Below are 26,582 nucleotides of genomic sequence, written 5' to 3' on the forward strand. Positions count from 1 at the left end.
ACAGAACTCTTAACTGCAGACCCGCACCAAAGACCAGCCTCTTCGCCTTTGGGAGTCAAAACCCGCCTTTCCCACAGCAGTGGCACACTCCTACACACCCGGAAGCTCCGCCTCCTACACACCCGGAAGCTCCGCCTCACACACCTGATCCTTAGCCGGAAACGCTCCCGGAGTTCCGGAGCCTCACCGGTTTCGTTCCGTGAGACTTGTGGGGCGGAAACGTCGCAAAGCATTCTGGGGACGGCGCTGTGCCGGAGTTGTTTTAGTCCTTGGGGTTCTGTTTGGCTTCGGGAGGGTTACGGATTTGCCGGCTTCCAGCCCACTGAAGCTGCCAGCATGTCAGGGGTGCGCGCTGTGCGGATCAGCATCGAGTCGGCCTGCGAGAAGCAGGTCCAGGAGGTGGGCCTGGATGGCACTGAGACTTACTTGCAGCCGCTGTCCATGTCGCAGAATCTGGCGCGTCTGGCCCAGAGGATCGACTTCAGCCAGGGTTCTGGTTCCGAGGAGGAGGAGGCAGCGGGGGCCGAGGGCGATGCGCAGGATTGGGCGGGCGCGGGGTCCAGTGCAGACCAGGACGACGAGGAAGGTAGGGCTGGGGTCTCTGTGCCCGCCGGCATGATGTCACTCTGCCTCTCCCGCGCTCGGTGAGATTGCCTGCGTGGGACTACTTTGAAAGTGTCACTCTCGCTCAGTAGTAATCTCACCGTCGTCTTTTATCATAACCGGACACCTCAAACATTTCTGGACTCCTTGGACTCTTTGTGCAGGTCCCCCGGAGAGGGAGTGGTTGAGACCATGTCATTGGTGAAGTGTTCCAATAATCACTTAAAAAAACCCAGACGCCTATAATGTGTCACACTAGTGGTTAAGAGCTCAGTACCTCTTATGGCTTATTAGCTGTGTGGTCTTAGAGTGAGTTAGAAAGACAATTGCAGGCTGGGGATATAGCTCAGTTGGTAGAGTACCTTGCATGCACAAGACCCTGGGTTCTATCCCCAACACCACACGCACACACACAAAAAAAAGACAATTGCAAGTTTTTGAAGGTTTTTAAGTGGAGACAGATTGTGTTCTTAAAGATTATTCTGAATGCTTTGTAATAAATGAATTATAGGGAAAACTAAACTGGAATGGAGGAGGCTACTTAGGAGAGAATTAAAGAAGCAACATCAGTGTGTTTTTGGATTCTCCTAAATGAAGAAAGTAAAACAAAATAATGGAAGAAATAACAAAAAAAATCATATAACTTAGGAAATATGAGACTTAAGATAGGAAACATAGACCTTATAAAGGAAAATATAACTATATAAAACTTAAAATTAAAAAAGATGCCATAAAGCAAAATGTAAGTGGCAGTCTGGGAAAAGTATTTGTAGTACATATTACGTAATTGGTTGATAATCCCTGATATTCAAAGAGTCCTTCAAACTGAAAAGAAAAAGATGACTGGAAAACTAGGCCAAAGATATATAAACTGTCAGCTCATAGAAGAGAGACTTCAGATGCTAATAAACATTGTAAACTCAGTCTCATTAGTGGAGAGAAATGAAAATAGTTAAGATGCATAAAATTGGCAGAAATTTTAAAAGATTATTAATACCTGTTGTTGGAAATGTGAATTAATAAAGACACTTTGGGATTTTAATATGTGCAAAATTTTAAATGTGCATTTTTTTTGATCCACCAATACCATGCCTAAATATTTAACCCTACAAAAAAGTTGTATATTCATGAGTATGTGTCCTAGATGTTTACAATTGCTAGCATTGTTGGAAGTAATCTACAAGTCTGTTAAAGAGGAATGGTTAAATGTATTATGCATTCAAGTTCCAAATATCATGATGTTAAAGAATGAAGTGGTTCTATCTGGGTTGACGTGGAAGTTATCTCTAGAACATATTAAAGGAGAAAGGGGAGCATGTAATAGAAAAATGGGAATATGTATATTTATCAGCTGTAATGATTAAGTATAATAATAAGAAATATTATAGTCATTTCAGACTTTATATAGGTATATGAATGAATAGGAAAATATTTTTTCTCCCCTTAGTACTGGAAATTAAACCTTGGAGGGCTTTACAACTGAGCTTCATCCTCATCTTTTTTGGTTTTTATTTTTGTTTTTCTTTTGATATAGGGTCTCCCCTAAGTTTCAGAGGCTGATTTCAAACTTGCCTTAGTCTCTGGGATTCCAGGAATAGCCCACCATGCCTGGCATATTTTCACTTTTTACTCTCATTCTTTGTTAGAATTCTGTATAGCAAGTATGTATTTAATAAAATATATGTGTATGTGTGTGCGTGTAATTAAAGGGAACATGTACTAATAGTAGCTAAAATTGGTTCTGGCATTATACGTCAATTTGGGAGAGCGGTGTGTACTGGAGATTGAACTCAAGGACACTTGACCACTGAGCCACATCCCCAGCCCTAGTTTGTATTTTAGAGATAGGGTCTCAGGGAGTTGCTTAGCCTCTTGCTTTTTGCTGGGTCTGGCTTTGAACTCCTATCTCAGCTCCCTGAGCCACTGGGATTACAAGCGAGCACCAACATGCCCTGCAATAGGCCATTTTTTAGTTCATACTTTTCAGTATTTTGGAAATTCTCTAAATTGCTTATTCAGATACTAAAAGCTTGAAGGGAAAGGATCATTGAAAACCTTGCATAAGAGCCAGACATGTAATCCCAGTAGCTGGAGAGGATGAAGCAAAAGGAACTCAAGTTTGAGGCCAGCCTCACAACTTGCAAGAAGACCCTGTCTCACAATGAAAACTAAAAAGGACTGGGGATGTAGCTCAGTGGTAAAGCACCCCTAGATTCAATCCCTAGTACCAAAAAGGGTGGGGTAGGGGGCGGGCTTGCATAATTTTAAAAATCTATAATGTTATAATGATAGATACAACCTGTGGAAATTAAATATCATATTTGTTTTGCCGTAGTAGGATTGTTAATTTAAATGTTAATAAAGATTCAAGAAAGTATATAGGGAATGGGCAGGCTGGGAAAAGTAATTTGAAATAAAATATATTTTTTATTTCAATTTTATTTTTTCTATTAGTACTCTAAAACTCTAAATGAGTTTTCTATCTTCTATCCAATGTAACACCTCTGTATTTCTTTTTCTCCCATTTTCTAGGGTTGGTAAAATTTCAGCCTTCCCTTTGGCCTTGGGATTCAGTGAGGAACAATTTGAGAAGTGCCCTTACAGAGATGTGTGTTCTGTACGATGTTCTCAGTATTGTTAAAGATAAAAAATTTATGACTCTTGATCCTGTTTCTCAGGATGCACTTCCTCCAAAACAGGTATTTATGGGCTTTATTGAATAAGCTTTATGGGGCTTTTTAATACATTCCAGGACCATTTTTTGGTTGTGTGTATTGTTCCCTTTTCCTTTCTTGAAAAATTAAGTCCGAATGTAGATGTGAAGATTAACTAATCAAAAACAAAGGCACAAAATTGCACCTTCTATTATTTTATTATATACCTTTGACCTTTGGAAGAGTTAAATTTCATTAACACTATAATAATTTAAAGTTCCTAAAACTTTTTTTTTTTTTTTTCCTTTTGGTACTGGGGATTTAATTCAGGGATGCTCTACCACTGGACCTTATCCCCAGCCTTTTTAATTTTTATTTTCAGACATGGTTGCTTAGGGCCTTGCTAAATTGCTGAGGCTGACTTTGAAATTTAATCTTTCTGCCTCATCCTCCTGAGTCACTGGAATTACAGGTGTGTGTCCCTATACCCATGGTTCCCAAATCTTAACAAATTTTTAGGGTCCTTGATCTGTCATATATTTTACAACAATGTGATGATAAGCCATGTGTGGTGGCACACTTCTATAATCCTAGCAGTTTGGGAGGATGAGGTAGAAAGATCACAACTGAGGCCATCCTGAGCAAATTAGTGAGGCTATATCTCAAAATGAAAAATAAAAAAAGATCTGGGGCTGTAGCTTAGTAGTAGAGCACCACTAGGTTCAATCACCAGAATAGCAGGGGGAAAAAAAAGTGATAATAAAATGACTTTGGAGACTTGGGTACAAATCCTACTTCTGCCCTCACTAGTTGTGTGACTTTAAGTAAGTTGTTTTCTGAGTCTCAGTTCTCTCTTCTGACTAACCCCTCTAGTTTTTTAGAGATTGATTGGAAAAGTTATGCAGAATTATGGAGGATATTGAAAACTGGGTAGAACTGTTGATATTTGATAAAGAATATATTCAGTTAACATTTTAAAATGAAAGGCAGCTGAAGGAGGAATTGGTGAATGAAGAGTCTGCAACATCATTTCTCATATAGTAATAGTTTTGGAATCTAGAGACATGGTTTTGGAAGACTTTATAGAGTTTAGTAAATCAGCTTCCTTCCTTTTGCAGAGAGAAAACTAAGGCCCATAGAAGTTTACACTCTGTTGAGGGTTACAGTGAAGCCAGTAGTTAGAGAGCAAAGACAGAGCTGCAGCACCTCACTCAGCACACTACTTTCCCACCATTCTGTGCTTTTCCTAGAAAGCATTCTCCAGGAATTTCTTATGATCTCTAGGAACTTCTTTGTCTTAGATTTCCTAATATAATCAAAAGATTGTTGTGGCATTTTTGTGAAACATTTTATGTGCTTTTGACTTTTTACACAGCTTACAATCTTCCTTTTATTAAATCTGACTTTGTGACTTTTGGGAATTGTATCTGGTTAATAAAATACATGAATTGGTAGTGATTATGAACATATATGTATGTATTTATGATATAGATTTTGATTTCTATTCAGTTATCAAAAAAGTCAGCATTCAGTAAAGTACATTTAATATTAATGCTACATGTTTTTGGTCTTAATTCCAAAAGCATTTTAATTGCTGTGATAATACAAGATGATTTTTGAGTTATACTCCATTAGAGTCATGTATTTTATCCATTAAATCAAATATATGTCAGGCATCATTGTACTGTCTGTATATATAATGATTTATGCCATCACATTAAATTACCACCCAAGCAGGATTAGATGTTAATTGCAAGTGTGAGTGTCACAAAAGGGTATACACATTGATGGGGGCAGAGATGGCAGTATATAAGGAGAGGAATGGTAGTGCATTAGAAGGGACCCTAACCCAGCACTGGTAAAGTCATGCCAAGTGTTATGTTCTAATTTCTGGTCCATTGTGATGTTTTTCATTCAATAGAATTCTATATGAATTGACCAAAGAAATAAATTAAGATGTGTTTTTTGTTGTTGTTGTTGTTGTTGTTGTTTTTTTTAACCACTGGTGCTGGAGATAAGGGTTTTTTATTGTTGTTGAATTTGTTTTGTTTTGTTTTACCTTACTGGGAATTGAACCCAGAGGTGCTTCACCACTGAGCTACATCTCCAGCTCTTTTAATGTTTTTTTTTTTTAATTTTGAGACAGGGTTTTGCTAAATTGGAAACCTTCTGCCTCAACCTCCTGAGTAGATAGGATTTCAGGCTTGGATTAAAGTTCTGTGCCATTGTGCCTGCTCTAAGTTTATTTTTTTAAAGCATTATTATGCATATTTCACCTCCCGTCCAACTTCTCTTTGCTTTTCTTTAATTTCTAAATTTTCTCTTGAGTAGGTGTTTTGTTTCTGAATTTAAAATCATCTAAAAATAATACAAAACTGCAGTTTAGAATTGTTTTTCATAGAATCCTCAGACATTGCAACTAATATCTAAAAAGAAGTCACTTGCTGGAGCAGCACAAATACTGTTGAAGGGAGCGGAAAGACTGACTAAATCAGTTACGGAAAATCAAGAAAACAAGCTACAAAGAGACTTCAACTCTGAGCTCTTGAGATTAAGGCAACACTGGAAACTTAGAAAAGTTGGAGATAAAATTCTTGGGGATCTGAGCTACAGAAGTGCAGGTATAGATAATTGTTATAAACTATGCTTTTGATGTAAGTGTATAGGTTTAATTGTAATGCTACATACACATCCTTCTTAGAAAGGAGACATTATATTGTTTCTTAGCTACATGTTACATTTTGAAAATTTAATATCTGTACACATAAGCCAGAAACTACTCATTGTTTAGTTTCAGTTTGAAAACCTTTTCAGTACACTTAACAGAAAGTTCAGAGATGAGGTTTACAAGACTCCTGGATCAGAGATGTAAGCTTTGAATGCTAAGAATGAGGCTGGATAGTTGAAATAGCAATTGTAGAGTGATATCTTAAAAGAATTCATTTGAGCTGGGGATGTAGCTTAGTTGGTAGAATGTTTGCCTTGCATGCCCAAGGCCCTGGGTTCAATCCCCAACACCACAAAAAAAAAAAAAAAAAAGGATTCATTTGCCAGAGCAAGGGCATCATTATGCTTAAATTAAAGGAAGAAAAGTTTATGTGGTTTGGTTAAACACTAGAGGACTGAAATGCCTCTGCATTGATGTGAATAGGGGAATTTTTAATTCTGAAAGTGAAATCCTATTACAAACATGAATTCAAGATGATACGTCCATTTTTACATTTTAGTAGATGGTCTGTAAAAGCAGTGCTTGCTGGTTTTAAAAATTCTAAGTTCTTTCCCACAAATAATTATGGGCAAGTATATAACCTAATTTCTCTTTGGGATGACCACCCATGATTATGAAAGGATTCAAATACATCATTTTTAATTGCAAGAAGACTTTGAATATCTTCCTTTGTTATAAAAGTTACATTTAATTGCCAACAGGTCACATAATTTAACAGATTTACCCAGATTTCTGTATGGCTCAAAAACAGTCACATCAAAATCTGATAACTAGTTGAAAAAAGGGTATTGTGTGCACTATTTTTTTCTTTCTATTGCTGAATTCAGAACACTTTTTAATTGTAACCTGATTACAGAGACTGAGCTCCAGAAGTAGTACATTTGTAAGGTTTAATTATTTTCTAGAAACACTTCCATTTTTATTGAAACTCCATTACAAAAATTTGTGTGGTCTGTGGAGTTCATATTATAATGATACCATTAAATTAAGGAATTTTTTTTTAAGATAAATAACTTATTTTTCCTGCTTCATTTATTCCTTTTGCTCATTGTTCTGCTCTTACCTTCCTCCATAACACACAACCCTTTTTAGTTTTTTTTTGGGGGGGTCCTGGGGATTGAACCCAAGAGCACTTTACCACCAACCTATATCCCTAGACTTTTTAATTTATTATTTTGAAACAGGATCTTACTAAGTTGCGTAGGGATTCCAGTCCCTTTTATATTTTTATTTTTAAGCAGGTCCTTGCTAAGTTGCTGAGGCTGGCCTTAAACTTGGGTGATTATCCTGAGTTGCTGGGATTATAGGTGTGTGCCACCATGCCCAGCTCAAAATACACAATATTTTTAGTGGGAACTTAATTTTATAATTCAGTGATGTGGATATATAGTATTACATAATTAATAAAATGTGCTAAATTAATGTTGTTTTTTATTTTCCTATCTTTAATATCTCATTAGGGTCTCTTTTTCCCCATCATGGTACATTTGAAGTAATAAAGAATACAGATATTGATCTGGATAAGAAGATACCTGAAGATTACTGTCCTCTTGATGTACAAATTCCTAGTGATTTAGAGGGGTCTGCATACATCAAGGTATTTGTCAAAGCACTTTTTAAGTAACTTCTTATCAATTGCCCTGAAGCTGGTTTGCTGACTTTTCCCCCTTGTTTTTATTGTCATACAGGTTTCCATTCAAAAACAGGCTCCAGACATAGGTGATCTTGGCACAGTTAACCTCTTCAAAAGACCTCTGCCCAAATCCAAACCAGGTGTAGTTATGTTCTTTCTTAATTTATATTTTTAGATAAACTGAAAATAAATATAGATAAGACAAATAGGTGTTTTGAAGTAAGAACAATTAGAAATATACTTTTATAATTTGTAAATAAAGCATTAGTGAATAGCTGTGCAATTTTTTTTTGCTCTAAATTGAACTTATTTACTAGTTTTCTCTGTGTGAAAGAAGTAAGATTTTTATATTTTAGAAAGAGTATATAGTAATGCAGTGTTTTCCAAACTTGTTTTATGTATTCAAATTTTCATGTAAGCTGGATTATACATAAAATGGTTAGAAGTTGATATATACATAAACCTTTTGTCTTTCAGGTTCACCACATTGGCAGACAAAATTAGAAGCAGCACAAAATGTTCTCTTATGTAAAGAAATTTTTGCACAACTCTCTCGGGAAGCTGTTCAGATCAAATCACAGATCCCGCATATTGTGGTGAAAAACCAGATAATCTCTCAGCCCTTTCCGAGTATGATCAGATAATTCTTTGAGATGGAATGGATAGCTGTTTGGGTGTGTAGGGGGAATAACAAAAGCAAAGAGAGAGTAGTGTGCTATCCAGAATAGCAGCCAGTAAAGCACAAAACACAAGCTACACTTCCAAGTCTGTTCTCTATACTAAATAGTGTAACTCTTGGATTTTAAAGCAGTGTATATAAAATATTTACACTAGCATGGCTACTCTTCAGCATCAGTTAAACAACTAAGATTTACCAGGGATACTGTCCTGTCTAAATGAGATGTTAGCTTAAAAATGTTTACTTATTATATTTCTAATTTGTGGAAATTGGGTTTTTATTATTCAAGAGCAATTACTTATTCTAAAACTCAGTTTATAATTAGCTGTGCACTTATATTTTACATAAATTCTTAGGATTGTGTCCTTAGGAAGGAGGAATAGGTTTTAGAAGTGAAAAATTCCATCCCAGTTCTAATGGGAGCAGGGGAAGGGTGTCTGTCTTCCAGTTGACAAGACCAGATACCAACTCTGTATTTAAAAAAAAATCAACAGTAGCAAAAACCTTGTGTTTTGTTTTGGTTTTTTTAAGGTAGGAAGAAAAAAAATAATTATATGGCATATTTACCAGTCTTCAGCCACAATTTAAGGTCGGCAGCCATATTATGGGTCAATAGAATTTGAATCATCCAAATACATATGAGTTTGTTATATTCATGAGTGGTCATTTTCATATAAAAATGTTAATCATAAAGCCTGTGCCTTTTTGAGAAATGATTCTGATTATACTTTATGAAGACAGTTTGTACCTGTCTATATCTTAGCTTATATGTGTCTGTCCTGCTTCTTTTTGTAAATAGGCTTGCAGTTATCTATTTCTTTGTGCCATTCCTCAAATGATAAGAAATCCCAAAAATCTGCTACTGAGAAGCAAAGTCCAGAGGACCACCTCTATGTCTTAGAGCATAATTTGCATCTACTGATTAGAGAGGTAATGAAATAAACATTTTTCTTTGCATTGTGGTAATCATGTCCAGGGCAGTGACTATGCACCAATCCTTGCCTGTGCCTCAGTTATTCATTTAACAACAACATTGACTACCTGAAATGAAAGAACCTTGCTACATGCCCAGGTATACAGGGGTGATCCTAACCCAGTACCTGTACCCAAGAGTGTGTGTGTGTGTGGTGATGGGGGATGTGTATTTGATACCAGGGACACTACTACTGAGCTGCACTCCCTGTCCTTTTTTTGAGACAGTCTTGCTAAGTTTCCAGGGCTGGCCTCAAATTTGTGTTCCTCCTACCTCAGCCTCCTGAGTTACTGGGAATTTCAGGCCGCCATGTGCCATCATGCCTGGCTCCATGCCTACTTTTTAGTGGTACAAGTATACAAATTGTATAAGAGAAATATAAGAAGCATATGATAAAGGGTGCCAAGGGTAGGATGATTCTGATTAAGGTAGAGGGTGAGGAAAAGTATATTGCCATGGCCTGTGAATGGCGATATTGAGTTACTTCAGGACATATTCTACACATAGGTTATCTCCAACTGTGTTTCCAGAGTTCTGATTCATAGTTTAAGGCTAATTTCTTTAGAATCTCCTTAGAAACTTTATAAAAGTACATAGCCCAGCCTCCTTAACTCACTCAAAAATCTGGCTGAATTGTGGTAATTTAAGAGCCAGTGTTTTTTGAAGACACTCGGGGGCTAGGACTGAGTTCACTGAGCCCTGGCTTCAATCCCCAGCACTGAAAAAAATTCTAAACATTGAAAAAAAAAAAAAAATTAAAAGCTCCTCCAGGGTTCTAATAGACAGCCAGGTTTGGGAACCAGTAATTGAGGTTGTACTGGGATTACTATGTCCTGATTGTATGCATTCTCTTGATAAGACTCTGTGAATAATAATTGTTTTGTTTTTAAAACTTTCAAAATAAAAGTTACAGCTTGAGAGGGGGCCCTTTTGTCTACAAACTTGTATTATGCATGATCTAGAAGATAACTTGCATATATTTCTGTGCCAACATTTCTTTTGTATTTAGTTCATATCCATTGACTTCTCTTTTTCCAAAATGTGAGCCATGTTTTTGATTGAACATTGTATAGTATTTACTCCATAGCTAGTGGTCATTTAAAATGGCTATTTTTATTAGTTTCATAAACAGACCTTGAGTTCCATCATGATGCCTCACCCAGCAAGTGCACCTTTTGGCCACAAGAGAATGAGACTTTCAGGTCCTCAAGCTTTTGATAAAAATGAAATTAACTCATTACAGTCCAGTGAAGGACTTCTGGAAAAAATAATTAAACAAGCAAAGCATATTTTTCTGAGGAGTAGGTAAGGATGAATAAAGTTACTGTTTTTCTTTGAAATTGTAGTCCTCTTTCTACAGTTGTTTCATTTATGTTATTATTTGGATGTTTCAACCTTTTTTTTCCAGGGAGAGGAAGATGGCTGCAGTGTGAAAGTTTATGGTGGTGGACTAGGTCTTAGCAAGTGTGGGGAAGACTTTGATCCATGGTTGATCTAAATTACTGTATTGCTACTATCACTACAGCAAATGTTTGCAAAGATTACTGACTAGGGACATGCTTTAGGACAAGTTGCTTCGTTCCTTCCGCTCTGCCTTCCTTTTCTTTCTTTCTTTCTTTTTTTAAATACTAGGATTGAACCCAGGGCACTCTGCTACTGAGCTAAGTCCCCACCCTTTTTTAAAAAACATTTTGAGACAGGTCTTGCTAAGTTGTCCAGGCTGGCCTTGAACTTGTGATTCCCTTACTTTGTTTAAATGGGATTATAGGAGTGCGCCATTGTTCTCAGCAGAACACCATACTTTGTTCAGTAACCCATCTTTGAGATACTTATTCCCAAACATTTTATGATTTGGAAGAATTTTTTCCTATATTTACTTATTTAATTCTGTTCTTTGGAGTAGGTAGTGTTAACCCCATTTTCACAGGTGAGAAGATTGAGGCTTTGAGAATATAGGGAAGCTTGCCTAAGGTTACAAAGTTAAAAGTAACAAAATTGGTATTTATGTTCAAAGTTTCTTGGTAAGTGATTAAGCCCCAGCTTAAATTTATCTTTCATCCTAAATTCCTTACTCCTTCCATGGTATCATGCTATCTTTTTCTTTCTTTTTTATTTTTATTTTTATTTTTTTTGTTACTGGGGACTCAACCTACGGATGCTTTACCAATAAGCTACATCCCTAGTCCTTTTTTTTTTTAATTATTCTTTTTTTTATTTCTATTCCTTTTTGTTTGTTTGTTTGTTTGTTTGAGATAGGGTCCTGCTTAAGTTGCTAAGGCTAGCTTGAAACTTATAATCCTCTTTTCTCAGCCTCCTGAGTTGCTAGAATTATAGGCTTGTCCTGTATTTTCTAAAGTCTTCCTAATTCATTTTACTAAAAGCTGAATGATCTAAATTTCTATTCTAAGACTGTGAACTAATGTGCCCAAGTCCATGTATCTCCTAGTCTTATTTTCTTTCTTTTATGCATATTGTTTACAGAGGTACTTGATGTGGTTGGACATAAATAATGTTATCTTTTTCAGTACTAAAGGGTGGCTCTTCTATTTCATTGTTGGTACTTGGTGAGGAGGTCAGTTTTTACTTCATTCATAATTTTGCCTTGATAGTACTTCAGAATTGTCATTCAGTCAATACTTTATTTATCTTGTATTTTATTATTGATATTTTATTGTTGATTTTCAGTTTTTCCTTGCTGATACAATCATAGTTTTATTAATAATTAGTTCATAGTCTTAGCATGGAAATTTAGGCCATTCAGCTTTTACTTAAATGAATTAGGAAGATATGTTTAAGAAGATAATATGCTACAGTGGAAGGAGTAAGGTATTTAGGGTGAAAAATGTGTTTAATAAGCCAGTGTTCAATCACTTGGCAAGTAACTTTGGGCAAGTCATTTAGTATCTTTGGCTCTATACTTATTTCCTTTTAGTTGGGGATATAAGATTGATCTTGGGATCAAATTAAGAAACATATGCCAAAACTCCTTATAAACAGTAAAGTATTACATAGTAGGTTACTATTAATATTCCATTTATAAATTTCAGTGACAAAAGCTGTTAATTTGAGTGAATTACTAATCTTGCAAATTTCTGAATGAACATAAAGTTAAATATTCTATGAATCATATGAGGGGTATAAGAAATAGCTGTCTTTATCGCTATTATAAATTTGAAAGTAGTAAGTACCCATCTTGTAAGCAGCAAAACTTTAAAAATGTTAATTTTGCCCCAGTTATACAAATAATGTGATGTCCAATAAGAACAGTAAAGAAAAAAAACCCATCTATGTAATACTATATACAGTGAAATCTATTAACACATTAATGTATTTTTACACATGTGTGTTGGGGTGAGTTTATCTCTCTTTCTCTCTCTCTTTTTTTAAACAAATCTGGAATCCTAAAAAAAAATTTATTTTTTTTTTTTTTTGGTACCAGGGATTAAACTCAGGGGCATTCGACCACTGAGCCACATCCCCAGCCCTATTTTATATTTTATTTAGAGACAGGGTCTCACTGAGTTGCTTAGTACCTCGCTTTTGCTGAGGCTGGCTTTGAACTCAAGATCCTCCTGCCTTAGCCTCCTGAGCAGCTAGAATTACAGGCGAGTGCCACCACACCCATCTTCTAAAATATTTTTTAGTTTTTTATTTTATTTTATTCTTTGGCACTGGAAATCAAACCTGGGGCCTTGATCATGATAGGCAGGTGCTCTATCACTGAGTCACATCCCTAGTCCTAGAATCATAAAATCTTATATCCTGGTTTCACTTAGTATTATATTGTAATTTTTTTTCTTTTTCATTAAATGCTTCTCAAATATATTTTAGTAGTCATGTTATGTACTATTATGTGAATATTCCATTGTTTTCTTCCCAGTTCTCAGTTACTAGGTATTTTTTACTTCCAGTTTATTGATACGTGCTGAGTGGAATATTATCACATATATATCTATCTGTTATAGGAATTTCAAAGCACTGTCAGGGAAACAAATCATGGAAAAAGAAGAAAAAGTTAGGAACTGATATAAGACACCATAATGGAGCTAACCTTACAGGTGTTTATGTAAAAGCCCCTTGTCCCCAGTGGCTATTTTTATTTTTTCCTATTTTCTCAAGGCTTTTCTTTCTCTTTCCAGTAAATTAGAAACAGTAAAGTATTACATAGTAGGTTACTATTAATATTCCATTTATAAATTTCAGTGACAAAAGCTGTTAATTTGAGTGTATTACTAATCTTGAGAATTTCTGAGTGAACATAAAGTTAAATATTCTATGAATTATCTGAAGGGCATAAGAAATAGCTGTCTTTCCAGATAATTAGAAACTAGGGACCTTCAGTATTTTTTTTAAGTTGTCAACGGACCTTTATTTTATTTATTTATATGTGGTGCTGAGAATCTAACCCAGAGTCTCACACATTCTAGGCAAGCGCTTTACCACTAAGCTACAACCCTAGCCCCATGATTTATGCTTTGGATCTAAACAGTTACTATTATGTAAGATACAAAAGAAAGATTACTGTATTTGGAAATAAATTCCCTGGTTTTTGGTGTTGAAATTGGATTCGCATGTTTTGCAGCCTAGCCTGCAGCTACGTAACCTTGGGCATATTGCTTAACATTGCTAAATTTCTTTTTCTTTCCTTCTAAAAAATGGAGATGATGGTACCTATCTAACACAATGGTTGTTAGATTAAGTAATACTATACTCATTACAATATTTGGTATATGATGAGTACTTGAATCTCATTTCTCACTTGTATTTATTATATTTTCTCTCATGGAGTACAAGGATTTTTGTTGTTGTTGTTTTTGTTTTTGGAGGGTTTTATTGTTGTTGTTTTGTTTTTTGTGATGCTGGGAATCAGACTCAGGGCCTTATATATGCAAGGCACTCTACCAGCTGAGCTATATCCTCAGCCCAAGATTTTGGTTGTATTTAAAGTCTCCAGCTTTTCTTGAATATGATGATGATTCTATTACAATAATAGGTATAATTGTGGATGTGTCCCAAGTCATTTGTTACCAGGGATAAAGTACAGACATTTATGAATGATTCATATTCAAGTTAGTACCAGAGAAGTATCTTTCTCACTTGTGGTTTGACAAGCTTTCTTGAGTGAGACCAAACTAATGGAGTTAAAAGGGAATAAATGCATCCTGAATTGTGGTAATCAGGTGTGTGACCACAGCATGTTATAATGTGAAGCTGAGCACCAGCACATCAGTGCAGCGTGTGGGAGGTTCTTAGAACTCTCTGTACCTTTCTTTAAGATCTTTTTTTTAAAGTGGTAACATTTTCAAAAGTACTCATCTAATTTCCAATTTTTCATGAAAATGTTATGAGTGATTTAAATCCTTTCATTTATATGGTGACTTTTTAAAAATTTTACCTTCTTTTCTTTAAAAGAACTGCTGCAACCATTGACAGCTTAGCAAGTCGCATTGAGGATCCTCAGATACAGGCTCATTGGTCAAATATCAATGATGTTTATGAATCTAGTGTGAAAGTTTTAATCACATCACAAGGTTATGAACAAATATGCAAGTAAGTATCAAAAATAAAAGGTAGGTGTCTAATGTTAAGATGCTTGTTATGTCCTGGTTTTTGTTGAGTGATTATGTTAAGCTTTTGGTTTCTATTTGCTTGGGTGGCATAACATTCCAGCAAATTATATCAGCTATAAAGTGTTTGTGAGAATGAGAGGTAAGAATATGTAATATAGTGTCTCTTAGATAAATGTCACACATTTAAGCTACAGTAAGAGGTAAACTCCAGCACTGAATAGAAAGCTGTCTTGCCATCTCTAATGTTTAGTTCATGTTTAGAGGCTGTGGCAAGTCTAGGGTATATGAAGAAGTAAAGAAGGCCATTTATATTAGAGCCCATACCCTCCATTTTGTGCCTAGAACAGCTGAAGTTTCTCATCAGAGCTGGTATTGATCTGGGTCTAATCCAGTTCATGATTGTGCCCTTAAAAGTAAGTTGATAGCTGTCTGTCTGTGAAGGGGTCAGAATGATTTTTGTCCATTAATGGAAATGCAGTGTATTTGATTTGCATTCACACATCAGAAGTTAATACAGTTGGCTAGGAGCCATGAAAAGGGGTTTTGGGTCTCAGGTGAGCCTCTACAAAATTTAACAACTGACAAGATATAGCTGAATTCCTTCTTCCAGGTTAGTCTGAGAGAACTGCCAGCATACATTTGTCAGGATCTGTGAGTACCTTTTTATTTTTCAAGTGTTAGCTGCATATTCAGACATACCTAACTAACTACAGCAAGCAAAACACTGTGAGAGACAAAATTGCCACCATTTGGAGTATGAGTGGAAAATGCATTTATAATGCTGTTTTTCATTATGGAAATTTTAATTCACTGTGTTTTAAATGTAAAATAGTAGATAATGTAAGATCAAATATGGAAGATTAAAAAAGAGCATACAATGAACAAAAAATTAATTTTGAAATTCCAGGGCAAAAAGGTAGAGTGAAGCTGGATCATAGTTTTCTAATTCTTTTTATTTTTGTATTTTTTTTTACTTGTTCTAATTAGTTATACATGACAATAGAATGCATATTGACACATTATACATAAATGGAGTAAACGCTCTCCTTATGGTATAGTTTTCTAATTCTGTGCTTCAAGAAATAAAATAATCAGGGCAATTTGTTTGTTGGGGGGTGTTGAATATAAATGAAACAAGTTTGGGTGGGTCTTTAAACTGTTATGGTGGGTGATAGGACCATAGGCCTTCATTATATTATAATCTACTTCTGTTTGTGTTTAATTTTTTTCCATAATAAAATAATTAGTATTAAGATACTTTGTATACAACCAGAGATATGAAAAATTGTGCTCTATGTGTGTAATATGAATTGTAATGCATTCTGCTGTCACATATAAATAAAAAAAAAATATTGAGTGAGTGAGCACAAAAGGAAGAAAAAATTATCAGCATTCAGTAGTTTGTGTCTGGAACCAAGACCAAAACAACTGTTAGATTTAATTATAGAACCCAATGTAAATTCTGTGAAGAAAGTTTAGTGATAATGTAGCCTTGACAGAATGAGAGGGCATCAGGGAGTAGAAGGGACTAATAAGATGCCTTTTTTCTCATCTTTTAGAGCTGGAGTTAGTTTATGACATTTAGAATTAAAGGTCCTCACAACTCCTCAGGAACAGCCATGTTAAACAGTCTTACACATCTTTCTAGGAAAGTCTGCATTTACAGGCATATTTATTTCACCTATAACCTGCTTCTTTTACACAGATTTGTGTGTTTTTTTAAAATAAGGGTTAGGGTTCACATAGCAATTTTAAATTCCCTGTTATATAATTATCATTGCTTTCTAATTTCAGAACATTTCTGTCACCCCAAAAAGAAACTATGCATATTAGCGGTCATTCCTGATTTCTGTGCTTTTTCACTCTGAAATGTTATGTCAGTGAAAAACATTCCTTTTCAGAACACATAGATCTATCTCATTCTTTTTTCAGCCTTGTGTTTCATTTTATGTATCAAGACTTTTAACCCTCTATTAATGAACACTTTTGCTGAGTGCCAGAAAAGTTAACTTAATTACATGTGCAAATATATCTTTATTAGATAAAGTTTTTATCAGATATAATTGCTGGATCAAAAGATAAGAACATTTAAATTTTTTAGTCATATTACAAATGGTTTTTCAAAGTGGTAGTCACAAGTATGTTCCTACCTATGGTATATAATAAGAATTCCTATTCTTTTATACCCTTATTTTTAAAATTTGCTTAGATTTATGTTTTTTCTTTATGCCTTCTGAGTTTTGTGTTTTTCTTTCAAAAAACAATGTAAATTTCAATTCATCAAAATCAAAACGTTATGTAGACTATTATTAAAATACCTTATTCACAAATACTTGCTATAAAACAATGTTAAAAACGAGGTATATATATATATCAAACATAGAAAGACGGTGCTGTTTTCTATATTTGTTTATCTAAGTTATGTAATTTGAGGGATTTCCAGTCTCTTGTGTGTTCTTTGCTGAAATTTTAGGTTGTTTTAGAAAATTGTAGTGATCTGAATGTTATTTATTGAATATTTTATGAGTTTCTTTGTTTGACCTAAGCCAGTTTAATAGAATGTATGTATTCTGAATTGTTTGCTAATTAATTCAGGAAGAGCCAAACCTTTTTATTTTCTGTACGAAAATTTAACCTTTGGTTAACTATAGTCCCAATTTCTGAGAAACCCGATAAGGAAAGATATGATCTGTATTACTAAGTGTCATTGTTTATTGAAACATGATCCCAAAATGGTAAACTGTATCTAGATTGAGGGAAAAATTTTTTTTTTTTCTTTTTGATACCAGGGATTGAACTCAGGGGGCACTAGACCACTGAGCCACATCCCCAGCCCTATTTTGTATTTTATTTAGAGACAGGGTCTTACTGAACTGCTTAGCACCTCGCCATTGCTGAGGCTGGCTTTGAATTCGAGATCCTTCTGTCTCAGCCTCCTGAACCACTGGGGCCACCTCATCCAGCAGATTGAAGGGAATTCTAAATGCTGATGGGGATGACTTTGGACTTCCCTGAATGGGAAAACTGAGCATCTCTCTTATGGGGACCCTGGAAATATTCCTCTACAGTTATACATATTCCCAATATGAATCTTTTCATAAGAAAGGTGTACTGCTGCTATGTAGACAGCTGCATGTGCTTCTGTGTGGACTGCCTTAGAAGAAGAGCATCTGATGTTGACCTCCTGAGTAGACTGATGTTCATTGTGATCTGCAATGAGTCTGATTGTTCAGTTGAACCAAAGAAGACCTTTTCTTCCCCAGAAGTGTTGGTGTAGCATAGTAAAACTGTTATGATTTTTCCATGATTAAGTTTTACTGTTTGTAGTACTATATATTTTTTGAACATTTCTGATTTTTAGTGTATGTGTCTATAAAGGTCCATTCAGCTGCAATTGAATATTGGAGTTGAGCAGATTCGAGTTGTACACAGAGATGGAAGAGTAATTACACTGTCTCATCAGGAGCAGGAGCTACAGGATTTTCTTCTATCTCAGGTAATTGTTGCAGACTACAGATCATAAGCCCCTTCCTCTTATAACTGCTTAAAGAGCAAACTGAGTAAGAAGTAGTTAAAATGTAGTAAGTTATATAAGGAGAAAATCAGTGTTTCCCTCTTTCATTTAATTTTTAACATTATAATTTGTGACCTATTGGTTAGTCGAAAGTGTTGATAAATTCTTAGATTTGTTGTACTTTGTGTTTTGGATGAAGAACAAGTTTTGAGATTAACAAGTTTCTTGTTTTGCAGATTGCTGAGGTTTAGCCTCTTCAGAACTAGAAGTGAAGTATTAACCTAAGAAAATTAGAGAAAGGGGGTCAGATACAAAACTATAATGACCATTATCTATAAAAAGAAGTGGAATATTTTAATCATTAACCCTAAGAGAGAGTTCCTCATATTAAGGCAGTCTAGAAAAGTACTAGGTACTAGTCTCCACTCTACCACAAACTTGCTTTGTGACACTGTACAAGTTTCTGGTCTGTCCTTCATCTATAAAAGGCAGTACTTTTCGTATCTTGTTTGTGAATTTTAATCTAGTGAAATGCTGAATTATGGGAGAAACGATAAGTTTTTGAAATACTAGTGTATAATACTTTTTTTTTACTCCACATAAAATTAAGGGAAAAAAATACTAAAACTCTCCATTCTTGCATCAGTAATCTTACATATTGATTTGCCTCTTTGGTGCCAAATACATAAAATGCATTTGTGAGGCATGACAGCTCTTAGCTAATTATATCCTAAATGGCTTTGGTTAGCTCAAGCACACACATAAAAATGTATTGGAATGTTACTGAATAACTCCCAGAATTGATGGGAAGTTTAGAGGTGAAGGTTTGCAAATGGCAGGGATCAAAGGAAGCTAGGGGAATGGCAGTGTTGCTATCCTGGCACTACTGCATCCCCCACTGGTGGCAGAATGCATTCATTCAGCGTATGACCAAGAAACAGGTAACAAGCCGGGTGTGTGGTGCATGTCTGTAATCCTAGTGGCTCGGGAGGCTGAGACAGGAGGATCCAGAGTTCAAAGCCAGCCTCAGCAATAGCAGGATGCTAAGCAACTCAGTGAGACCCTGTCTCTAAGTAAAATACACAGTAGATCTGGAGATGTAGCTCAGTGTTGAGTGCCCCTGAGTTCAATCCCTGGTACCCTGTCCCCTACCAAAAAAAAAGATGGCATACTCAGGAGGATCTGTTGATTAGGGTCTATGTACAACATTATGGGTGTAGGAGAGCCACCAAGCCACAGTGTGGTAACTTGCTGTTAGTAGAAACTGGGTAACCAGGCCCCAGGGTCTTAGTAGTCACCAGTCCTAGGCCAGGGTTGGGGGAAAGAATAAGTTATAGGAACCCTAAACGGGAGAGTAATGTAAAACAAGCCACCTTGATGAGACCAGCAGCCTTTTGTCAAAATAAACAACCAGTCTGGATAACTTCACAGGGAAAGTACCAGGGGAATAAATGCTTTTATCACACTCTCTTCCTTGCCACCTTGCTGGGTCTCATTGATAATCCTCATTACATAGGTGGCTGCCTTTGCCTGAAGTCAGAGGACATAGAAGCTGGTAGCCAACACTTGAGCCTCCCAGGGCAGAGAAGTTCAGTGGAGACTGGATTTGAATAGGGAGTAGAAGATGCTTGCTACTTTTAGTGATGCCTTACATTCAGTGATCTATCAGGAGACTCCAGTTGGCCAAGTTTAGTTCATGTGCCTGTTTTGAAGCTGCTGGTAAACAAGGGATTTGAGTATCAGGCAATTTTAGCTACTTCAGTGGAAGATGGGGTTCTGCTCCTTCTCCCTAGTAGTCACATAGAATAGGACTCTTCAAACATAAGACATGGAAAACCCCAACAGTTTATGAGCATGATCAAATTGCAGAGTAAATATCTGTGCTGTTTGTCAGTCAAATTTCTTTTTTCATCCACAGATGTCACAGCATCAGGTTCATGCAGTTCAACAGCTAGCCAAGGTTATGGGCTGGCAGGTACTCAGCTTCAGTAATCATGTGGGACTTGGGCCCATAGAGAGTATTGGCAATGCCTCTGCCATAACAGTGGCCTCCCCGAGTGGTGACTATGCTATTTCAGGTACTCTGCTTCTTTTAAAGAACAGACCTTTGGGAGTTTGACCTTAATATTTAGCTTTAATAATTAAGTATATGTAAAAGTAGTAGTTAACGTACATACACTGATATTTATCTGATAATACTTATTATTCAAAATGAGATTATTACTTTTCTTTATAGAAGTTATAAAAATGTTCAGCTTGGCGAGCACATTTTCTAGTAGATCCTCTGTAAAGTGTCATCAACATTTTTACTACTGCAGACCCAAACATTTTGTGGATAAAAACTTTAAAAAATATAGCTGTAAACATGGAAAGAATAATATCTGATGCCAAAAATATAAAGGGATGAAATAGAAGAGAGCTGTTTTATTAAGCACCTATGATGAGTGGGTACTTTAATAGGACTCCCACATACATTATCTAGCTTAAATTTTACATTTGTAGGACTTAAATTTTTAGTATGATCTTTTTCTACTATCTGCTCTTAATACTTTAAAATTCAAAAATTGGGTAGTTTGAAATATCTCCCCACAGGATCCTAGTCTGACTCTGTAAGCTTAGTCATTGCTATATTTTTATTGCTAGGAATTTCTTTTTTGTTTTTTGGTGATAGGGATTAAATGCAGAGGGTTGCATATGCTAAACATGCATTCTTCTATACCCATTGTCCCGTACTGCTAGGAGTTTCAAATTACCTCTTTTGTTTTTCCTGAGTTAGTAGCTAAAACCTCATTAAAACCTGATATTCTTAATTCAGAATAATCTTTCCTTTATGCCTTCCAGTCTTTATTCTGAATAGTTGAGTAGGCTTTATATATTAGCCTACTTATTGAAAGTTGAATTATCAAATGAATGTGTTTTAAAAAACAAGTCAGTGATTTTCAAAAAATGTAGGACTTTCCTACGCCAAAATTCTTCTTGCCTAATTTTTGTATTTAATAAACAGTAAATCAGAGATATTTATACCAGCCTGGAGTGAGTGTGTGTGTGTGTAAATTAGTTTTAGAAAGTTAGTATATTGAAATTGAAAAGAACTTTTAACAAGATTAACTTGATGAAGTGATAAGGATTTTTATATTCACAGTAGAATAAAGTTGTGGGATTTATCCTTGTTTTCTGGTTTGCAAAAATGAGTGTAATTACTATTTTGGTTTTTCTCCATAGTTCGTAATGGACCTGAAAGTGGCAGCAAGATTATGGTTCAGTTTCCCCGTAACCAGTGTAAAGACATTCCAAAAAGTGATGTTTTACAAGATGGTAAATGGAGTCATCTTCGTGGGCCATTTAAAGAAGTTCAGTGGAATAAAATGGAAGGTCGAAACTTTGTTTATAAAATGGAGCTACTTATGTCTGCACTTAGCCCTTGTCTGCTATGATTTTTTTCCTGAAATTGACTTGAGATGTTTGCAAATTAATTGTAAGCACAAAGAAGAGAAATCTTCCAAAGGAGTATTATTTAAAAATAATAATTAGTAAATGTTTTCCTAGCAATTTGAAATCTTTCACTTTATAAGTGATGTACTTTGAAATGCAGAAGTTTATGTACAGTTGTAGGTATATGGGGAGATGTAAAATAATACATTTTTTTTTTTTACTGCAGTTAACCTGAAAGTGTTATTAATGGAGGGGATTAAATTTGCTGTTTAAAATACCCAGTCTTTGATGTTAGCATCAAATAAAGTGTGTAGTTAAAAAATCTCCAATTTTTGCCGAGCTCTTAATAGCCCTAATGAATTGTTTCCTTAATCAACTTCTCATTCCACTGTTTCTAAAAAAGATCACATAAGGACATTGAGACACTCTATCATCTAGCTTTCTTACAGAACTTCACTTGCACTGATGAAGCCAGACCCTGTCCTTGAAGTATACAAGCACATGGCAGCAGAGGAACAGGTCTTCCCTTTAATTCTAGGGCTCCTAGGGTGTGCTCCTGTATTAGTAAGTGAAGATTTCTTCTCCATTTGTCTTCTTTTGCATATCTTGGTCTAAGCAGGTAGTTATAGAAATTGTTTGGAAGGGGCAGCTGAAAGCATGGAAAGCTGCAGATTTGGGGCTGGGATGTACTTCAGTGGTACAGCGCTTGCATGGCATGCATGAAGCCCTGGGTTCAATCCCAAACACTGCAAAACAAAACAAAAACTGTATCTGTCTTTTTTGTCTATTCTCCCACCTGAGAGACCTCATGAGCAGCACTAAGTTCATGTTCATGCCCAGCTCCCTGTGGTAGCCCTTGGATTGCTTCCTCTAGTTATAGTCTTTTCCATTAGCTCTCTGCTTTCTCAAAGGGAAAAAAAAGTAATGGGTTAATGGGTTGATTTTTCAAGTAGTATGTTTGTACTTACCCCATTCTAAAGCGTGCCAGAAGAATTCCCATTAGTAAGAGGCTTATATGCTTTTTAATAGCACTGAAAATAATATATGTAAGGTCTCCTTATAAGTAAAGCTTTCAATTTTTAAAATGTTCTACTTTAATAATTTATAAGATTATCAATAATAAAATCCTTTGTATTTCTCCACCTCTTTTCTTCTTTTTGTGTACTGGGATGAACCCAGGGGTGTCATACCATTGAGCTACATCTCCAGCCCTTTTAATAAATTTTATTTTTTATTTTGAAACAGGATCTCACCAAATTGCACAAACTGGCCTGTAACTTGCAATCCTCCTGTCTTAGCCTCCTGGATTGCTGGGATTAAAGGCCTATACCACCACCTTCTCTCTTTTTCTTTAAAAGAAAAAAAAAAAGTTACGCCCAGGTGCCATGGTATATGTCTGTAATCTCAGCAACTCAGGAGGCTTCTGAAGCAGGAGGACTACAAATTCAAGGCCAACTTGGGCAATTTAGGGTGACCCTGTCTGAAAAAACAAAAAGGGGTGGGGATGTAGCTCAGTGGTAGAGTGCTACTGGGTTCAGTGCCCAGTACCAGAGGAGGTGGGTAGTGAAGATTGTAGGCCATGATATAATACCTTTGTGCCTTTGTTTGCTTTTTTCCTCTTCTTTTGAAGGTATTGTATCTTGACCTGGGGGTGCAGTTCAGTGGTTGAGCATTTGTCTAGCATGCTTAAAGCCCTGGCTTCAATCTCCCATGAAAATGTAAAGAATTGGTATTACTCTGCAGCTTTCAAAATCTTTTTTTTGTGTGTGTGCCAGGCATGGTGGCACATGCCTGTATTCCCAGGGACCCAGAAGGCTGAAGCAGAAGGATCACAAGTCCAAAGCCAGCCTCAGCAACTTAGTGAGAGGCCTTAAGCGACTTAGCAAGACCCTGCCTCAAAATAAAAAATAAATAAGAGGCCTGGGGATGTGCTCAGTGGCTAATCTCTGGTACCAAAATATCTTTTGCTGGGAGTAGGGGGGTGGGCAGTACTGGGGATTGAACCTAGAGGTATACTTTATCACTGAGCTCTACTCCAGCCCTTTTAATTTTTATTTTGAGACAAGGTCTCCCTAAATTGCCACGGCTCATCTCAAACTTGTAATCCTCCTGCCTCAGCCTCAATTGCTGGGATTACAGGTTAGCACCAACACGCCTGTAAAGTTATTTTAAAAATCTTTAGTGCTTCAAAAATCCTGGTGGCCCACAAAATTTGCCAGGTTAACAGGTACAATTCTAGTCACATGAGTCTTTCTTGTGATTTTTTAAGGCTCACACTGGCACAGTGAAATCAAAGTCTTTGGAGGACCAGTTTCATTTTGTGTTATTAAATTTCCCTCCATTGTAGATTGATAGTTTGGTAAACTAATAAAAATTAATTACTAGAAAAATGAAACTTAAAAAAGATATAAAACTCCCTTTATTGGATTATCATAGACATAAAATTTCTGTAAAATATAAAACTTTCTGAATGCTTTGTTTCTGTGCTTATTCTGTTGGGAACCAGTAGTGGCTCACGGACCAGGACCACCCTTTGAGGAGAATGCACAGGTTCTTTTAAATTCTATAGACTCAGAATCATATGTCCTCCTTTCCCCATTTGTTTTATTAGTCACTTTAATAAAAGCCATTACTTACCTAGAGGATAGTAGAAACTGAAGCAAATGAGGGTGGGGAAAATGACAGCTTAGTTTCTGTTAGCAATTCCTATGACTTATGTTTATTTCCATTTTCCAGTTTGACATTCCATCGTGAATTACCTTGATATGGAAGGACATACTGTGGAACTTGGTTGACAGGAGAAAAAACACTTAGTTCCTTGACAAGCATTTATCAGGTTGGCAAAAGAGCTACCTTTGAATGTCTCCTCTGCTACTAGCTAGCTGTAAGCCTGGCAAATTTACCCACCCTCTGAGCCTGTTTCCTTACTTATTAATGGGGACAAGGACACCTCTCCCCAACCTCAACTTTGAATAAGATTGATAATGGATCTTAAATTCTAATGTACTTCATTGAATAAACGAATACCCACACAAATTCCAATGTACTTCGTAAATATAAAGCATTAAGCAACTATGGTTCTAAGAGTCAAACCAATTAGAAGTTAGAAAAACAGTACCAGCTTTATTTATAATCTGGAGAAAGTATTTCAGAATGTCCAGTATTCCTATTTGTAAATGTTTTGTAAATGATTGAAAACCATGAGTGCTTCAGGGGATAGGAAGATTTAGGAGTTTTTCCAGTTAATTTTTAAAACCCTGCTTTGTAGTCTACCTCTCTCCTTACTCCCTGCCTTTAATTTGTTCACTCTTAACATCCCAAATCCTGTTCTTTGATGCCTGACATACTTGGGGCTAAAAATAAAGCCTTTGAATTTCACTTTAGGATGATAACTTTCCCAAGTCTTATAGACATAAAGGCAATTCACAACTGAGAAATCCGGTTACACAGCACCATAATGCAAGTGCTGCTTAGAAGTCATAGCTTTTGCATTGTTCTCAAGTTTATTGTCTCCTGATAGAAACTTATCCTGTAGAAATGCTCCAGGAAGCAGATTCATAAAAGATTGTATAAGGATTATCAAAGAAGACTGTAAAAGTGAAGGGACCAATCTAAATGTCCTTCATTAAGAGGAAGAATAATTAGATAATACTAGAGGAGCCCCTGGTTCAGGTGTTCATTCTTACTTCTCTAAAAGTAGAGATCATTTGTTAGCTGCCATAATCTGGTTTCCCTTGCTTAGAAACCAGAAAAACTTCCATGTTACAGCTTCATCTTCCTATTTGCTGGTGGTGAATTGGTGTATAGAAATGTTTGTGCCCGTGTGTGTGTGTAGTAGAATAGACTATTTGACTTGAAATTTGACAGATGAGGAAGAAGTTTGAGATATAAACATGACATACAGACTGGAAAACCTCCTGATAATTTAGTGAGTGTGCCAAGGAGAGGCTAATGTCAGAATCTCCTATTTTACCCAAATTATTCATGGCCTTTCTTTCAACTTTCTTTGTAAGTGCACCCACCCAATCTGAGTCGCTTGGGACGCAAAAAGTCAGCTATGAAGAACTATCATGTGTTCAGTATTTGGAAAAGCCTAATTGAAATAGTATATCACTCTCTCAAACTTCACCAGACTTATTTACTAGAACACTTTCAACTCAAAGAAATATCCCTGATATCATTTGATCAGAAATTCTAATTAGCACAGGAAACTGGGTAAGTTCACATTGTTTCGTAGAAAAATTTCTACTAAAGTAAGTAAACTATGAGGTACCTGAAGGAAAAGTATTTTGCATAAAAACCTGTTACACCAAAAGGATTTAACCTACCTGTGCATGCACTTTTAAAGGCCAAATCTAAAGCTAAAACTTGCAAAATTTCACATTAGCCACATTAGCAATATCCTCTCTCTCATCATCAAATATTCAGTCTCCAATAAACTTTACATAAAATCCACTTATATTATAAAATGTTGAATTCCTTGAAAGAGGAAGAGACTCAAAGGAGAGAATTAAATGCATTAGTTAGCAAGAGTAAAGAAATCATGTAGGTTGAAGGAACTCGTTTAATGTCATAGAAAGTTTGTCTAAGATTTTTATTTTTTTATATATTACTTGAAACAAAAAATAGTTTTTCAGTGAACAATTATAATATATCCATGCTGTGAATTGCCTTGTGCAGGAAAGAGAAAGAATAGAATTGAGGAAAAGGTAGAGACACAAAATAATACCCAAAACCCCTTAAGGAAAATCAAGCAAGTTGAAGGGTAATATGTATAATAGAATCCAATCTGACTA

At 35.8% G+C, this 26,582-nt stretch overlaps 1 protein-coding gene across 2 annotated transcripts; it reads left to right on the forward strand.

Moving 5' to 3' along the window:
* Positions 1–206: 206 nt before the first annotated feature.
* Med17 (mediator complex subunit 17) lies at positions 207–22,110 on the forward strand. Of its 2 annotated transcripts, XM_027951381.2 has the most exons (12): positions 208–586; positions 3,136–3,302; positions 5,659–5,878; positions 7,446–7,582; positions 7,674–7,758; positions 8,096–8,248; positions 9,097–9,227; positions 10,391–10,575; positions 14,683–14,820; positions 18,219–18,336; positions 20,273–20,432; positions 21,577–21,889. In XM_027951381.2, the coding sequence occupies exons 1-12, from the start codon at positions 337–339 to the stop codon at positions 21,786–21,788; spliced, it is 1,956 nt and encodes a 651-aa protein (XP_027807182.1). In that variant the 5' UTR covers positions 208–336; the 3' UTR covers positions 21,789–21,889. The 2 variants fall into 2 exon arrangements, with proteins under 2 accessions (XP_071472724.1, XP_027807182.1); XM_071616623.1 differs by lacking the exon at positions 20,273–20,432 and having other exon boundaries at positions 207–586; positions 21,577–22,110.
* Positions 22,111–26,582: the final 4,472 nt, after the last annotated feature.

This window comes from Marmota flaviventris, chromosome 9 (genome assembly GCF_047511675.1).
Source record: "Marmota flaviventris isolate mMarFla1 chromosome 9, mMarFla1.hap1, whole genome shotgun sequence".
Classification (NCBI taxonomy): domain Eukaryota; kingdom Metazoa; phylum Chordata; class Mammalia; order Rodentia; family Sciuridae; genus Marmota; species Marmota flaviventris.

What these genes read in the sequence shown, in the direction of transcription:
- Med17 (XM_027951381.2), top strand. Translation starts at nt 337, where the DNA reads ATGTCAGGGGTGCGCGCTGTGCGGATCAGCATCGAGTCGGCCTGCGAG. An exon ending in TCTGCCCAAATCCAAACCAG is followed by an intron (nt 7,759 to 8,095) that starts GTGTAGTTATGT and finishes TTTGTCTTTCAG; the next exon opens with GTTCACCACATTGGCAGACA. An exon ending in TGGTGACTATGCTATTTCAG is followed by an intron (nt 20,433 to 21,576) that starts GTACTCTGCTTC and finishes TTTTCTCCATAG; the next exon opens with TTCGTAATGGACCTGAAAGT.